We start from the raw sequence: 18,286 nt of genomic DNA on the forward strand, positions 1-18,286 counted from the left end.
TAGATTAACAAGGTGGTGAGCACGAGATAACCTGGACCAATTTCCCTCTTTGCTCGCCCTCTCACATAAAATAATGAAGCAGAACTTGGATAACATCCAGATGCAACTGAATTTTCTCCAATAGAGAAATGTAATACTTCTCTGCAGATTAGTGTTTGTTTAGGAAAATTGACAGCCAAAAGAAATCAGGTCAATCATCTCACTGCAGATTGTGGGATGTTGTAGGGCATTTCGCGACAAGTCACTGAATCTAATCTGCTAATTGCTGCTCTCTGCTCCAACATCCAGCAATAATCTCCATACAAAGCTGGAAATTGAGGTTGAGATTTTCCTGGTCTGTGTAACTCAACTAAGTAAAGCATTTACTCACTGAGCCAGTGGGGTAGCAACAGTTTAAGTAGATAGTAAAGGCATAGCACTATGACTGACTGAAATATTTATGGTGAGTGGAGAGAACAATGAAGTTGTGAAACTTTTAAAAAAAATCAAAGTCTAATATCCAATTAAAGCTTTTTCATTTGGACAAATTTTTATTAAACATATTTCAAGAAAGACATAGCACAATCCTTGGTGACTAAGTTCACACCACATATAAATATACCAAAGTAGCACCATACCACACTCCATATAATTCAATCCGAGTTTGTACTTTTCCTCCTTATTGACGATATACACACACCAAAAACCAATCAACTCAACTTGAGTAAGTAATTCCAGAAGTAAAACTTAAAATAAATCATGCAGAAAATGCTGCAACTTCAAATGTATTTTTTGCAATACCTAATGTTACCTGCAGTTATGCATAGCCAAATGCAATTTACAATATTTTAAAATATGTATTCCAGCAATCCACTGTCTTGTGGATGAAATGCACTGCATGGTATGTTTCCTTATCTACGCACAAGGGTTTCAGTTTACTGCACTAGTCCATCTTAATTTAACTGGACAGAAGTAGCTACTGCTCCTTACTCCCCAGTGGGAAATCCTTTTGAAGTACATGTTGGGTGAGAGGCTTGGACATACTATCACACTTAATACTCATTCCAGACTCTCCTGAATTGCCAGATGAGATTGTTAGTAGCTCAAACCACCACAACACTGACTACCCTTCCCCCACTCTCTCCAATACAAGCAATTCCCAACAGGATAAGGATGGTAAAAAATGGATGGAAAAAGAATTTAATATGAACATTTCATAAATAAGTCTCATCAAACAGCCATTACTCTACAATACCACATGAACCAAGCTGCAGAAAACATTTAATTTCATATATCAAATGTATCACAAAGCATTAGAAAATTAAAAAAGTGAGGCACCATATTTTTGGCAGATCTTCAAAAAATTGTATACATTCAAAGTGTAAATGTATTTATGGTTTAAGCACATCAAAATTCACTAACTTTATATGCAGAAATTGAGGCCTTTTAGTTCCTAATGTGTGACTGAGCAACATAGGGAACATTTTACATCAATGTATTTTGGCTGCTGATGATTAGATACGTATGACATTTACAGATCTGATAGAATTAAGAGGAAAAGGAAAATTTCATGATCAACTCTTCTGTTCAAGGTAGACAGATAACAGGGGCACTGGAGGCAAAAAGTCTATGCCTTTGTTGCTTACTTCCGTCTGCCTTTTTCCATTGCAGTTAGAACCTGTAAAAATTATAAAGTGGTATGTCAGGCTCAATTATATACCTATTAGGAGCTAAATAACAAAGATTGTTGTAAAACCTACTTACTTTGTGAGACAAGATCCAGATACTGACAAAGGGCATGAAGTAACAACCTCTCGTAGCTGAAATAGGAGCACAAATGAATAGTCAGAAATTCATGGCGATAACTTCCACGGCAGAGCAATCAGCAGTAGATTGCCATGCTATAGTGATTTACCTGTGCTTGAAATGGAAAGCACCTGTCTCTCCTGACCTTCCTGACTCATGCCAGGTGAGACTGAAGAAGCAAAATGTTTCCCCAACTCAAGCGGTGAAGTGCAAAAGGTGTGGCGCAAAGGAGGACACACCCACTTTGTACAGCAATAGCCGCTGTAAAGAAGTTTATATGTCCCATTGAAAGGGAGAAGGTAAGTGGGAGGATAGAGGAGGTTCCAGATATCTGGGCTGTGGCGCTGGGTGGGAAAGTTTCATGTTGTTCAGATGGGGGGGATAGGAAGAGACACTGCAGGTGTGAGGTTCCCCTAGTGAGTTGGGGTGTGGTGTGTCCCCCTTGCGAGGCTTGGTCTGTTAAAAATAGTTACCCTAAACTTTGAAAAGAGTTGGAAAAAAAACACTTCTGAGTAACTATTAGTGTAAAACCTGATCAATCCGAAATTAATGATTTAAATTGTTTTGTCAGATGGTTTCCAGTCCAATACAATTACCCAGGGGAAGTTAGTCCTTCTGGACTATTGCCAGGTAAACCCCTACATGGGAACTTCCAAGAGGGATTTCCCAGCACATTTTTGGGATACTCCTCAAATGTGACACTGGGGAGCCAGGAAGTTAGGGAAAGTCAGGGGGAAAAAAATCACATTTACTCAATACTGCAAAGCTGAGATCTTCCAAGATGTTTTATTTTTCAAACAGAATCACAGCTGAATTCTCAACCGCTCGGTGTTCTTTCTTGGTTACCCACTCCCCACCAGGTGGAATTACATTGTTGATTCAGGTTATGATTGACATTGAAACATTTTGGCACATGAGCATAACACAAAATTAAAAATAAGGTGGCGTAAATAAATACAAACAATCACAACAGCTCAGACCATCTTTATCTTTCTCTATTGGCGAATATTTCACCGTTTGAAGCACAGGGTAAATAAAACATTTTTCCTTATTGGACATTGGCTTGTAACATATGGCTTTGAAGAAATTGATGTTACCTGTTTTCCAACATTGCTTTGTACACAGACTGTGGCTTTATGGCGAAGAATCCAGTCAGCTCCTCTTCCAAAAACTCCAGAGTACCCTAAATGAAGGAATGTCCAAAACTATGCTCATCGCAAAATGACAATGAAATTAGATCCTGACCAATGTCTGTCCATAACCCACAGCTGGTTATTACCTCACTGGCCTATGATCAACCGATGTACAAATTGGCTGCCACATTTTCTATATTGCAACAGTGACTTCACTTAAAATATTTAATTGGCTACAAAGCACTGTGAGGTGCCAGGGCTGTGAAAAGTATCAATGTAAAGGCAAGTTTTTTTATCATTTGTAATTTAATCATTCATTGATGACTGCACTTCAAATAATCTAGTTTGCTTTTTATGAAACTAATGTGTAAGCAGGGCACTAACAGCATAGTTTATATGTGCACAGGCGTTCATTTTTCTACTTGTGGTGGGTCAGGGCATGAATTTATTTATCTAACTAAGGTGACTTAGCAGCACAGTAGTGAGTGAGAAGCACTCGATTCACTTTTAGCGTTTATCTGTGAACCTGCAGTTTTATGAATCATGGATGTTTTTATGTCACATCTTCTACTGATGATGACTAATACAACATCTTCCTCATCAGCACCCACTAGAGTATCTTTGGAAAGAAATTTTTCTTAATCAATGAATGAAGTTCTTCACTAGTATGTTATACGCCATTTATTTGGCTGCCTATACCATTAGGGAAGAGCTCTATTCTGTTGGTTAATGCCTCCAAAAATAGAATTGAAACAGCACAAACTGTAACCATCTTAAAAATGTTTTCTCTTATCAGCTTGGGAACACAGGTCCCAGAAATGAGAGGTCAATCTGCTAGCTAACTGCCACAAACTGCAAATTCAGAATGGTGCAATTTTCAGGTTCCATTCTGTGGCACTTGCTAAAGCCTCAAATATTATTCAGAGACATTCCACTTATGATGACACAACTGAAATAGAAAGCGGCGTGGAATCAGGGAACGTTATTGTAGCATAATGTTAACCATTACTTGTGTTGATGTGCATGTTTGAAAATTAGGCCCTCAAGATTACAGGTTTACTATTGTCAGAAAAACAGATGGAATCACAGCTTGCGATCCTCAAAACAATGGCAAAAAATTGCAGTCTTCCAAGAAGATAATTTGACTTGTGCTACATCAAAGTGGTGCCTTGCAAATAGTGCTATGGCAATTACACAAGAACTCTAATCTGATTAAATAAAACCTCAGCAGTGCTAACCATAGGGATCTGACGGCGCCTTAAAGTAATGCGGAGTCTTCGGTCAATTCGCTGAAAACATTCCTTTCCTGTGTAGCCTGATTGCTCTGCAAGAAAAAGTTGAAAATATAAAAGCTATTAATGTCTTTTGCTCAGCTTCCTGTGATATCCTGTGCATGATGCACACTGTTGGGAAACAATCTTCTAAACCAGTCAACAGGGCAAACATTTCAACTATTGTCAGTATTCAATGCCCAGTAACAGCTATAGTGTGACTATTTAGCAAATGTTCACTGATTCATTCCTTAGGGCAATGCCTTGACCAGAGTCAAGCTGCCGAGTTTAAATTTCAAACAACAGCTGTGCATTTTCCATGGCACAGCCTTTACTAATTATTCAGAGTCCACTTACCAACCAATCTGCAGTCTCTTCTCTCACAGTATAATTTTGTTGATTTTCCTTACATTGTATTCTTGCAAAAGTCTTGATGAGTGCAAGACAAAAAACTTTGACCAAAAATGTATTTTTTTCAGCAATTGTCAAGTCTACTAACAAATGACTACAAAAGATGAGGAAGTTAAACTTCAGTTGAATACAGCCTTGGTCAGGCTCGATTATTGCTTTCCATTCGGAGTACTGCATCTCAGGAGGATCCATTGGACTCAAACAGGGTTCAGCACAAATTCGGCAGAATTATATTGGATTTGAAAGGGTTAAATTATGAGGACAGATTGAATAAACTTCACTTGTATTCCCAAGAGTAATTAAAGCATGATTTCAATAAGGTGCTTAAAATAAAGTAATTAATAGGGTAGGTAAAAAGAAAATATTTTTTCTGACAGAGGAATCCAGAAAAAAGGGGCAACTTAAAATTAGAAACAAGTGATTCAGGAGGAAATCAAGAAGCAACACAAAGGCTAGTGAATATGTGGAACTTTGTCTCCACCAAACGCTGCGGCGTGTTTGATACATTTTTCTTAGATAAGTGTACTAAGAGATATGGAGCATAGACAAGTAAATGGAGTTGAGATAAAGGTTGGCCGTTATCTTAACAGAACAGCAAACAGACATGTAGGGTTGAATGTCTTACTCTTGATTTTTATTTTCCTAAAGATTATTTCTTACCTCTTTTGTCCTGCGAATTCAAGTGAACTTTTCCTTTGCTCTTCTTCTTTGCTTCTTCCTCTAGATAACGCAGGAACTTCTCTTGCTCCTCACCAGATCGGTTCATGAAATCATTCCAGACCTGGAAAATAGAATTTAGTCACCATGTATTGGGTGCAGCAATAACCATCTAATGGGTGTAATTTCTAGCATCAATTTGGCATACTCATTATCCAGCAAATTGTAAGTTTTGTACCGTATGAGTGTTTAACTCATAGCTAATAGTTTCAATAAAATCTGTTCTCACAGGTAGCGATCCCATCAGATTACAAGATCCTGTATCCCTGTATCTGAATATTCAAGCATAATTTTTTATTAACTTATTACTCCAGCATTGGAGCACTTTCTTCACACCCACAGAGCAACTAAATTATTCAGGAGCAGAATGGAAAATGACAAAATACTCAAAGTGACTTTGTAATTACTAATGACTCTGGTCCAAGGACTAGCCCCTTATCTCCTCAGCCCTATTACATTCACAGGATGGTGTCTGGGGAAAGTGTAAACGGACTGTGATCATGGCTCACTGTGTAGTTAACTAAAACACACTGAATGACAGTGACCTCCAAATCAGGTAAAGGGCGAAGGGGCACACACACAAGTGCTAATTAGATCTGAGGACAATGTTTACCAGAAGCAGGTGGAAGAGGCAATTTCTATAGTAAAAGAGACAAGCAGCGCTCAAATTCTACTGCCTGAAAATGCAGTGGAGAGCAAATTAATAAGTAAACACTTACTTCCAAGTTGCATAGTTAAACAGATCAGAAATTAAATTTAAAAATGGGAATTAAGATAAAGCTATGTCATTGAACAAGCCAGACGAGCTGTAGCTAGCTGAATCATGTAACAAATGGCACTGCCTGGAATTTTACACTTCTGTTCCAAACTCAATGTCCAATTGTTGCTCTTCTTGTGCCTATGCAATTATAACAATCTTTCAACAAACTAAAACTGTGCTTAGAATTTTGTAAAAGGAATATTAAACAAATTGCTGGGCACAATATCTTTTTGTGTGTCGAATGAAGATGTATTCACTTTTTGATGCATATCCACCCTCGTCCAGCAGATGAACATCAACATAAAGAAATCTACATATTGGTTACCATCTCTCCGAAGTAGTAATGTTATTATACTTCTGTACAATACAAAGGTTTTACAGTTTCCAGGAATTTTGACAAGATTGATGACTATACAACATTTTGTGCACAACACCTGTTTATATAAGGTAATTTAAGGAACGGGGTTATCTGTTTTCATAGAAGGATGAACAGAATTAATGAAGAGAAATCAAATCAAATAAAACAGATTAAAAATCCCAGAATTCGCCATGAATAGGATTTAACTTGGCCATCATAAATCTATGGCCCCGGAATCATAAACAGAAGAATCTCAGAACATGAACTCCAGAAGAGTGATTACAAGAAAAACTCAGGGTCGCACTAAATAAATAGAATCCGATTTATTCATTCACTATAAATGAGTGATTTCGACTATAGATCATTTTAATTAAGGTACACATTAGTAAAGCTCTAAATTCAAGTTAATCAACTAGAATACCTCAATATAGTCATCATTACTACAAGCTTCTGTGAAAATCGTAGGGGAAGCAGGATCTGTCTGGTTTCCTTCATCTTTGGCGCAGTCATCTTTCTCCACAAGGTTCATCAAATAGTGAGCTAAAAAAAAAAATGAATCAAAGTGCAGCTAAGTTTTCACATGCTACAGATAATGATATTAGGGCTAAGCAAAATTTCTGAGTTTACAATCATGAGGTAATTATACCGAGACAGTGACAATGGACTTGACTATATTCCATTTTGCTCCTCAGAATTTAAATTGATCATAACCAATCATGTGCACCCTGAAAACCTTAGCAGTTTTCTTTCAGTTCGAAAATCAGACATGGCAAGCTCTAATCAGGGAGTGGGACTTGTACTAAAAGATCACTACACTGAGGAATAAGGTGAATAAGGAATAAGGCGCATCATAAATTTCAGTCTGCACTAGTTATTCTCATGGATTCAATGCTACCAGCCTCTGCCGTAAGTAGACCTATGTTCTCTACATTTAGCAGTTTCCCTTCTTCGGGCTAAACTCTAACCAGCAGTCACTTGAATCTAATTTGCACTAGAATTCCTTGCCAATTCTGCCAGTTGGACCAACTGCAGACCGTATTTCTGAACTTGATACCAGTCCACTGGCACATCATCTCTGCAGTACGTATTATCTGCAAGACACACTGCAGTAACTTGTCAAGTTTCTCCTCTCAGAGCTCTCCCACCAAGATGGACAACAGTAGCACTGTCATGGGATTCCCAGCACCTCTAAATTCCCGTCAATCATACACCATCTCAACTCAAATGAGCAATGCCAGGTTTTCCCATCAAGGCACATAGCCTTTCAACAGCAAAGCCCAATTCAGTTCTCAGCTAACATGCATAAGTGCATTCCAGCAGCGATCACTAGCAGGATTGTCCAGTCAAGTGGCAGATAAAGTTCAATGCATAGAAGTGTGAGGTAATTCATTTTGGCAAGAATAATATGAAGTAACAGTACAAACTAAAGAGAGAAACGCTAAAGGAACAGAGAGACCTTTCTGTCTATGTACACAAGTCATTGAAGATGGCAGGTCATGTTGAGAGAGAGCAGTTAATAAAGCATATAGTATCTTGGGCTTTTCATTAGATTAGTAGGGGCATTGAGTACAAGAGTAAGGATGTCATGTTACATAAGAACATAAGAACTAGGAGCAGGAGTAGGCCACCTGGCCCCTCGAGCCTGCTCCGCCATTCAATAAGATCATGGCTGATCTTTTTGTGGACTCAGCTCCACTTACCCGCCTGCTCACCATGACCCTTAATTCCTTTACTGTTCAAAAATTTATCTATCCTCGCCTTAAAAACATTCAATGAGGTAGCCTCAACTGCTTCACTGGTCAGGTAATTCCACAGATTCACAACCCTTTGTGTGAAGAAGTTCCTCCTCAACTCAGTCCTAAATCTGCTTCCCCTTATTATGCCCCCTAGTTATAGTTTCACCCGCCAGTGGAAACAACTTCCCCGCTTCTATCTTATCTATTCCCTTCATAATATTATATGTTTCTATACATATGTTTCTAAGATCTCCCCTCATTCTTCTGAATTCCAATGTTGAACTTGTTTAAGAGACTAGTTTGGCCTCATCTGGAGTACTATATCTAGTTCTGGGCACCATATTTGAGGTGGGATGTGAAAGTATTGGAGATAGTAGAGAGGAGATTGACAAGAATTATTCCAGGGATAAAGAACTGTAGCAATGAGGATAGATTGGAGAAATTGAGACTGCTTTCCTCAGAGTAAAGAAGGCTGAGAGGAAACTTGATAGAGGTGTTCAAGATCCTGAGGTGTTTGGACAGGGCAGTGAGAAACTGTTCCCGCTCAAAAGAGCATCAAGAACTAGAGGGCACTGGTTCAAAATAATTGACAAAAGGTGTAAAAGTGAGATGAGGAAAACACTTTTCAGCCAGAGAGTGGTTGAGTCTCGAATGAACTTTCTCAGAGGGTGGTGGAGACAGGTTTGATTGAAGTATTCAAAAAGGAAATGCAAGGTTCTGCAAAAATGTGCTGATCTGTTCACCAACATAACATGTGATTATATTTCAAAACAAATTAATTGATTGTAAAATGCTTTGCAACATTCGGAGATTGAGAAAGAGGCTAAATGAATGCAAGTTCTGTCTATTTCCACATTTGGAAGTGAATTTACTCACCACAGGGGAAGTTAAGTTGTTTTTTTCTCCTGACCACGAGAACTAGAAACCAGTTATACCTTCCAAAAAGAGCGCAAGATCCCACACTGTCTAATCCAGCACAATTTGTTTTCTAAATACATGATTAAATGCAATTTGGACCAGTAAAAAAAATGATGCAACACTAACCTTTAACTAAATGGTAATGAACTGTATTTATATTTCAAAGTGTCAGTCTTGCTTGTAACAGAAAATGAGCACTATAGAAATTCTGCATTCTTAATGTGCATTTCTTACTGTTCTCAAGTCTCCTTAGACTTTTTCTTCCTTTGGCCTTGGGAATGAGATCAGAGTTGCGGATTGCCTGGTTGATGTAATATTGCTTGCGTTTTGCAGGTGATATACGTTTTGATGGCGAGTAGTGTAGAGGAGGAAGGCAATCTTCAATCAAGCTGAGAATATATTTAAAAGAGAGACTAATTAGACAGATGCAGAACTGAAATCAGCTTCACAATCTGCTGTCATAAACAATGCAAGCGGTTCTGCAAGCACTGGATTCTCAAGCGCAGTGTGTGTAAACTCGTTCCTTCCCCCTTTCCTGAGGCACTGAGTCCTCGCGGTTCTACAGGCACTGGCAACCTGCTGGTACCTCATCCAATAGGAAAAACACAGCCACATTCGGCGCTGTCCTCACATGAAATTGAAGCCTTGTAACAGGAATGAAAGTTGAAAAAGCAAAATCTCAAAACACAACTAAATAATACAGCACAAAAGGTACCATTTGTTTTTCTCCCCACCCCTTCCAGTCGTTATTCTAGAGAAGCAGAGTCAAAAAAATAAATTTAATGAATTTGAATCAATGAAATGCACCATCAGTTTGAGGATTTGCATTCTGATCTGAAGCAGACTGGACACAGCTGTAAAGTGGCAACGTTAAGACCCATTAAGTGCTCAGCAGAAATAAGGTTCAATTTTCTTATTTCTTTTGTTGCTAGTTTGGCTGAGATTTGGGGAGGAACACAACGTTAATCAATATTGATAAAGTATTTTATTAATTGGCACCAAATATGTTAACAAGTATTGCTGTAGTGTGACATTTGCTTTATATGTATTTATATAGAGTACAAAAGTAAAAAAAAAATGCTAATCCTTTATAAAACACGGTTAAGGACAAAAAGCAGGCTAAATGTATTGGTGAACGTTTGTTTTTCAGACTGGAGGGAAGAATACAGTGGTATTCCACCGAGGGCAGCATTAGGACAGCTGCTTTTGTGATACACATTAACAACCTGGAAATTACATGTACAGGGTATAATTTTCAAGTTTGTAGAAATTCAGAAACATATGGAGGACCATAACAGGTTGATGAAATGGGCAAACATGTGGCAGAAGTGTGAAGTGATACACTGTGGTAGGAAGAGTCAACATAAATTAAGAGGGAACAGAAACACCTGGGGGTGCACGTACAGAAATCTTTGAAGGTTCAGGAAAAATTGAGGTGGTGGTTATGAAAAGCATATGGCTTTATTAATGAAAGCACTGGGTACAAAAGCAAACAACTTATGCTGGACCTTTTAAAATCTCTGGTGAGGTTATGTTCAACTCTGGACATCACCCTATAGGAAGGATAGAGACCTTACAGATGGATTTCCCATCCCTTCCAACGGATGTGTGTTCAGAAAGGATACCAGTTTTTTACCATCTAGGTTGGTGTCATCTCATACGTGATGTTAAACCAAAGTTTGATTTGTAGATCTGACTGCAAATATTACATGTGAAGTCACTGCTGGAAGGGCGGGTGAAGCACTGGCTTGTGGCGTACTCACTTGTCCTGAAGGGACCGGATTCTGTTTTGCTCAAAATGATAGACTTTTCCATTCGGATCTGCGCAGGGCTTCTTTTCCCTGTGTAGTAGGCTCCAATTTAGAGATTTTCAGAATGTCTTTGTATCCGAGTTTGAGATGTCCTATGGTGCGGGTCCTGTAGAATACCGCCTTTGATACATGAACGACATGGTCAACCCAGCCAAGTTGAGCTCTAATGAACATACTCTCAATGCCAGATATGCAGCACTCTGTGTTACAGGTATTAAGGATTTTATCCTGCCACTTGGAAGTTGCAGATAGAGCTTAAGCAGTGAATGTGAAAGGCATCTAGTTATGTTATGTGATACTGCTAAGTTGTTCATGTCTCACAGCCAGAAGAGAAGTGATGTGAGAATCACTGCCTGGTAGGCTTTGGTCTTTGTTTTGAGACAAACTCCACATTGGTGAACCTACCAAAGATTGATTTTTTTTTGCCAGGTGATGGGTGATTTCATCATCCAGCACGGTGTTATTAGAGAGGCTATTCCCAAGATAACAGATCGTCCAAACTGAGTTGAGGGGTGCATTATTGATTGTGGTCATAGAGTCTTGAGGTTTCTGGCCAGAAGCAGACTGGTACAAAATTTGTCTTTTTCAGACATATTGTAAGGCTGAAGTATTGAGGTTTGGGAAAGTGGTCAACAAGCAGCTGGAAGTCCTTGGGATGTGTGTGCTATGAGAGTACAGTCATCGACAAACAAGAGCTCACTTTGTACTTGTTCTGTGATCTTTATGTGAACCATGAACATTTGCAGATTGAAGAGGTTTCTATCTGTCATTAATGGAATGTGTACTCTTATCTTGGGATCTTTTGGCACACACAAGAGCATGGCCGAAAAGGAGATGGCAAATAGAATTGAAGCTATTACACAGTCTTGCTTGGTGCCACTGATGACAGGAAAGGAATATAATGAGGCATCATTCTGCATCACCTCTGCCATCATGAAATGAGTCCATGACCAGTTCATATTTTAAGGACAGCCATATTTGTACAGCAAATTCTACAGGTGTTCATCGTTCAGTGTTGAAGGTCTTGGTCAGGTAAATGAACACTATATAGAGGTCTGTATTCTTTCAAAGCTCATGTCCTCATCCAGCATGGTGATTCTAGGTACGGAGTTTGAAAGAGGAGTAGCAATCCTGTTAAGATTAACCCTTACAAGGATGAATAGAAATTAAATACTGCGATGATTGTCACAGATGGATTTGATACCCTTCCATTTCTACAGGCGAAATATGGACACATCCTTGTAATACTGAGGCCCAATGCCCTGATTCCAGGGGTAGTGAGTTTGCCAACCACTTAAGTTCCTCTGTACTTCAATATTTCATGTGGATTTCCATTGACTCCCGAAGATTTACCAAAGAAAGTTGCTTTATGCCCTTGGTGACTTTGGCTTGAGATGGATCTAGAGCAAGCTCATTCAGAACACAATGTTGTGGAAGCTATTCACTGGCTCTGCCACACACTGCAGATCCCTAGCTCAGGAGATCGTTAAACTGTTCTGCCTAACAAGAGGGATTCTCATGCTTGTGTGATAGAAGCTGACTGTCATCTGCCGAGAGGATGGGCGTTGTTGGTTTTGGGGCCATAGACAGATTAGACACCTTAATGGAGAACCTTCACGTACTGCTCATCGGCAGCTTCCTGAAGCTTTACAGCCTTGTTCTCCCATCATTGGTTTTTCATCTCAGTTTTGCCTGCAGCATGTGTTTTTGCTTTATGGTATCTAGCTTTTCTTGTTGGTGATTTTATATAAATTTTAGTAACTTGGCTTTTATCGCCGAATCAATCTTGGTGCATCTGTTTGATGAATCCAAGGACCTCAGGTGCCATGCTAATTTCTTCCAAGAATTTTCAATTCTGATGCTATCTTCTGGATTACCAGCAAGCTTTATGGTTAATTTTTGTATCTGGGCTGAGAATTCCTTTGGGGTTTGACTTGTCGTTGTGCTTTAGATCTTATCTTCAAAGGCACGATGCTCCTGGAAATCCAATGACATGACCAGCATTCAGCACCTCTTAGGCAGCGGGTAGAGTACAAATCTTTGTTGTCTCTCTTTCGTACAATGTGTCGTCCAACATGTACCAGTGCATTAATACTGTTTTCACTTTATCAACTCATTGGAAGATTGCGTTTGTGATGGGGAGATTGAACTCACTGCACTGGAGAGAAGAAGCTGGCCTTTGGAGTTTACAGTATCAATACCATGGTGTCCCAGAACTTCCCTCCATTTATTTCAGTCCATACCAATACAGGCATTGGGATCACCAAATGATCCTGGTGTGGTACTCAGATGATCCTGTTAAGAGTGTCAAAAGTGAACACATTCTTCCATTCAACTGCTGTGCTTGTGGCAAATCTTGCACCAGTACAGCGTTAGCTGCCTTGAATAATGAAAGTACTCTCCAAGTGCTTTGAAGTGAAGTGACTCAAGCTTACGTGTCAATTCAGATTGAATGACAGAGCCCACACCTGACTGTCAAGGTTGGTCCTTGGACTTTGTTTAGTTTTCTTCATGTTTCGACCACGATGATTGGTACATGGAGGCCAGACAGTGTTTAGGATTCCTCTTTTTTCCTTTCCCCGTATTGGGAAGAGCAACACTCCACTGTCACCTTAGGAGGATACGAATTTGATATCTAGTCCAATCTGTGGAAAGTGACCAAAAGCCTGAGCCTATCTGTGTGCAGTATTTTGATTGAGGACGTAGTCATATCCTCTGCCTGTTCCTGTGGCCACTTGCCTATCGATACAGGACTCAGAAATCTGATGGTTTATTGATTTGCTGAATAGCCTGCACGCATTGCATAAACCTCAACCATTTAAATATACTCAAAGCCACTCCCACCATCTTGTCCAAGGAAATTAATGCTGCACTGGTGCAAGATTTGCCACAAGCACAGCAGCTGAACAGGTGCAGCTTTTAATTTTAGAGTTGTCCTTTTACTAGATGAACTGCTAAACAAACCAGAGAGTCTCACCTGACCTTTTTACACCACCATCCAACCCACTGGCACTGTCTGTGTTCTTCCACATTGTCAGCCAATGAAGACTTCACTATTTAGGGCATAACTGGGGGTATAAAATCAGCTTTCACTCTCCTAGGTAGACAGCCAACCAAGACTGCTGAGCCCCACTTGTTAGTGTTGTTTGGTTTTGAGATACCCAACACTCACCTTCACACCTCTGCCCACAGTTCTAAACAAGAATTGGCATGTGAAGTCGGGCAGTAAGAGTTGATTAGGAGAGACTATTTGAGAAGCTGACGAGATGGTGAAATATGAACACCCATGAACTATACAGAAAGAAAAGGAAAACTTGCATTCATACGGCACCATCCACAATCTCAGGATGACACAAGTGCTTCTCAGCCAAAGTAGTACTTCTGAGATCTTGTCACAGTTGTTGTGTAGGCAAACACATCAGCCAATTTGCCGTTATAAATTTAATTTGAGAAGCTACAATGAATTTATCTGCTTCAGTCTCTAGGGCATGCTTTGAACTCATAACCTCTTGGCTCAGTGGTGAGAGCTGCTAAAATGAACGCATTTCAAGTTGCAAAACCAACGTATATGAGATGAAGACACACTTCCTTTAAACAGCAGTACCATCTCCTCACTCATCTAATTATTTTTCAACTGGCTTTAACACATCACTGTTCTCAGAGAAACATCAGTTACTGGAAGCCAATGATGCCCATCAAGAACTGAAACATTAGCGATAAGTTATTGCCTTTAAGTGAAAACCACTTACTGTACACCATTTTTAACGTCAACATTGTTAAGTGTGATGCACAAGACAACTTTAATAAACAAGCACTGTATGGAGGCAACTGGCAGTTACTTCATATCCAGGAAACAGCCAATCAAATGCATTTGACAAAACTGTAATACGGAGGGCAGTTGCAAGGAAATCGACAAACTGAGTGATTCACAAGCGACCATTAATGTTCATCCAATGTTCCTGATGGTTAGCAAACTATACAGTCTTTATAAACATTGGTTAGACCTCAAGTGGAGTAGTGTGTTCAATTCTGGGCACCGTACTTTAGGAAGAATGTTTATCAATTGTAAAGAATGCACAAGAGATTTACTAGAATTGCACCAAGAATGAGTGATTTTAGTTATGTGGAGAGACTGAATGTTGTGGATGAAAACCTCTCAAAGTCTGGAGTAAGCTGAAAGTAGGAACTTTTATTACAAGCATGCAGAGGAGGGCTTCAGCGAACCAAAGTCTCTCAAAAACCCCACCAGCAATAGCAAGTCATTTATACAATAATTGCAGAAAATGCAAACACAATTATTTTCACACTGTGCCTGGTCAAAATCAGCGTAGATCATCTTTGACCTTCAAATATCAGTTCCTCCTTTGAATAGGCATATTTAGGAATCTAATGTGGAGGCCAAGAGTTGTCGTGGAAAAAAAATTAAAAGATGATGGACGTACAGCAAATCAAATCCATTAGGGATGGGGTAGCTCCTTTTGTTGGCAGTTTAAGAGATTAATCTACAAGTTGCAGGTTCTGCAGCCATCATTGTGGGTGTTTTTTTTAATGCTGGTACAACTCACCTTATAATTTATTGTAATTGTATTACCCTTTAAATTTGCACCTCACTGAAGAAGCTGGTGTTGTTTCCCTTATAGCAGAGAAGGCGAAGGAGAAGACTTGATAGAGGTTTTAAAATGATTAAGTATTTTGAAAGCAAATAAGGAGAAACTGTTTCCACTAGCAGAGGCATCAGTAACTAAAGGACACAAATCCAAGGTGATTGGCAAAAGAACCATGGACAACAGAAAAAAACTTTTTTTATAAAGTGAGTTATTATGAATGCATTGCCTGAAAGGATGGTGGAAGTAGACTCAATAGTACTTTACAAAAGAGAATTGGATAACTACTATGGGGAAGAGCAGTGGAACTAATTAATAACCCCACCAAAAGAAATGACATATGCACAGTGGGCTGAATGGCCTCCTGTGCTGTATCCTTCAATGATAAAGAAGGGATAGACCACAAAGAGAAGAAAAAATACACTATGCATGACCCTACTCCTTTATTAACAAGTCTCATTGTGCATTGAAGTGTGAGGCTGACAACTCAGAATGTGTAAACAAACAGAAACATAAATAATCCCCAAATTATTTTGCACTGACACACACAATGGATAATTGTTTTGTTATTTCTATATAACCTGGTACATCATTTGGGAAGATAGATTGGAAGGCTTGACTGTTCCTGTCTTAACGAGATAGATTCTGTTGGTATTTCTAAAAAGTCCCTCTATCTTTCAAGCATTCAGAAAATAATCTTATTCTCATTTGCCTGCATGCGTTACAGAATAAACAGGAAAGACAATACTAAACAGATGTTATGACATCGTGATCTCCAGGGACTTCTATCCCAGTTCTGTTATTCCCAGAGCAGCTCTGCTTGAGAAATGTTCAGGAAAAATAGCACACTGAACGGAAACTAGCTGACCTGGAAACTCGTCCAGGTTTGGTTCATAATTACAAGCACTGAAACACAGCTATTTATACAAGATTCTGGAATCAGAGATGACAACAAGCCTATGGAGGTGTCACAACAATAACTGATGATCTGAAGCTGCTCCTCTCACCGCAGATGACTCCTGAACTGCTGAATTGTTTTTGCTTTTATTTCAGATTTCCAGCATCTGCAGTGTTTAAGCCTTTGTTTGAGGTAAAATAAAAATACTAACCATCAACAGAACCCCCCCCCCCCCATCCCATCCCCCCATCCCATATCAATGCAAGTGCATGTACCGGGCTAACACTGACAGGTAATGCAGACAACGGCTGTTCTGATGCAATTCGTCTCCCTGGAGTCCAGCCCAACAGATCCCGCCTACCCTTCACTCTGATTGGTGCAGTCCGTAACCCCAAGGGAACCATCTCATCCTGCTATTGGTCGGCCGGCCTGTCAATCAGACAATAAGCCCCCCCGATGGAAGCCTCTCGGCCCACAAGATATTTCGGAAAACTCGGCGAAAGGAATGGTGGTGGCGGCTGCGGGGGGGGGGGGGGGGTTACTCACATGCAGTCGTCCGGGTGCATCGGCTCCGACACATCGTTCCGGTTCGCTATCACCATCGCGAACAGAGCCGGGGCCGCGACGGCGGACAAACCAACAACCTGAAGAGCCCCACACCCACTTGCGTCAGGCTGCTTCCGGTCACGCCGGAAGTTGCCTCTGTCCGCAGGCGCGGGGGGCGGGGGGCGTGGCCCTGGGAAAGTTCTCCAAGGGGACGAGGTCTTGGAGAGTGTGGGAGTCGTTCTTTGGAGTAGGAAACGGAGTCGCTGGGCACTCCAGATACTTCAAATCCTCCCCCCCACACCCTTCCTCAGCCACTTCAACCCACAATCGTTTCCCCCCTCCGCACTCTGAGAAAATAATTGTAGTCATCAAAGTGGAATTTGTTGAGGAGCTGGGTGCTCAGAGAGCTTAAAACAAATACCGCAAATGCTGGAAATTTCTTTTTAAAAAACAACGATGGAAAACCTCAGCAGGTCAGCTCACTTATCTTGGAGAGAGGAAGAAATCGCTTCAGGTCAACCGTGCATCAGATGGGCCAGATGAGATATATCCTAGGATTCTTTGGGAGGCAAGGGATGAGATTGCAAAGCCTTTGGATTTGATCGTTGGGTCCTCACTGCCCACGGGGATAGTCACAGTAAGAAGTTTAACAACACCAGGTTAAAGTCCAACAGGTTTATTTGGTAGCAAATACCATTAGCTTTCGGAGCGCTGCTCCTTCGTAAGATGGAGTGGAAATCTGCTCTCAAACAGGGGAAATCTCTCAAACAGGGCCTGTTTGAGAGCAGATTTCCACTCCATCTGACGAAGGAGCAGCGCTCTGAAAGCTAATGGCATTTGCTACCAAATAAACCTGTTGGACTTTAACCTGGTGTTGTTAAAACGCTTTCTGTGTTCACCCCAGTCCAACGCCGGCATCTCCACATCATGACGGGGATAGTGCCAGAGGACTGGAGAGTGACGAATGTTGTTCCTCTGTTCAAGAAAGGAAATAGGAATGACCCTGGTAATTATAGGCCGGTTAGTCTTACTTCGGTGGTCGGTAAGTTAATGGAAAAGGTCCTGAGGGATAGGATTTATGACCATTTAGAAAGATGCAGCTTAATCCAGGATAGTCAGCACGGATTCGTGAAGGGGTAGTCTTGCCTCACAAATTTGATCGAATTTTTTGAGGAGGTAACTAAGTGTCGATGAAGGTAGAGCAGTTGATGTCATATGCATGGATTTTAGTAAGGCGTTTGATAAGGTCCCCCATGGTTGGCTCATGAAGAAAGTAAGGAGGTGTGGGATAGAGGGAAATTTGGCCGATTGGATAAGTAACTGGCTATCTCATATAAC

At 40.3% G+C, this 18,286-nt stretch overlaps 1 protein-coding gene across 1 annotated transcript; it reads right to left on the bottom strand.

The window, feature by feature from the left end:
- Positions 1 to 503: 503 nt before the first annotated feature.
- Positions 504 to 17,297, bottom strand: r3hdm4 (R3H domain containing 4). The gene is made up of 8 exons (XM_078198088.1): positions 16,949 to 17,297; positions 9,324 to 9,478; positions 6,857 to 6,975; positions 5,261 to 5,381; positions 4,157 to 4,242; positions 2,883 to 2,968; positions 1,744 to 1,799; positions 504 to 1,657 (listed from the first exon to the last, which is right to left on the bottom strand). The coding sequence occupies exons 1-8, from the start codon at positions 17,002 to 17,004 to the stop codon at positions 1,554 to 1,556; spliced, it is 783 nt and encodes a 260-aa protein (XP_078054214.1). The 5' UTR covers positions 17,005 to 17,297; the 3' UTR covers positions 504 to 1,553.
- Between the last annotated feature and the right edge of the window lie 989 nt (positions 17,298 to 18,286).

The sequence above is a fragment of the Mustelus asterias genome, chromosome 26 (assembly GCF_964213995.1).
Source record: "Mustelus asterias chromosome 26, sMusAst1.hap1.1, whole genome shotgun sequence".
NCBI classification, from domain to species: Eukaryota; Metazoa; Chordata; class Chondrichthyes; order Carcharhiniformes; family Triakidae; genus Mustelus; species Mustelus asterias.

Coding starts and splice junctions, on each gene's coding strand:
- r3hdm4 (XM_078198088.1), bottom strand. CDS start 17,004: ATGGTGATAGCGAACCGGAACGATGTGTCGGAGCCGATGCACCCGGAC. Junction 2,969..4,156: donor GGCGCCGTCAGATCCCTATG/GTTAGCACTGCT, acceptor TCCTTCATTTAG/GGTACTCTGGAGTTTTTGGA. Junction 1,658..1,743: donor TCTGGATCTTGTCTCACAAA/GTAAGTAGGTTT, acceptor TAATTTTTACAG/GTTCTAACTGCAATGGAAAA.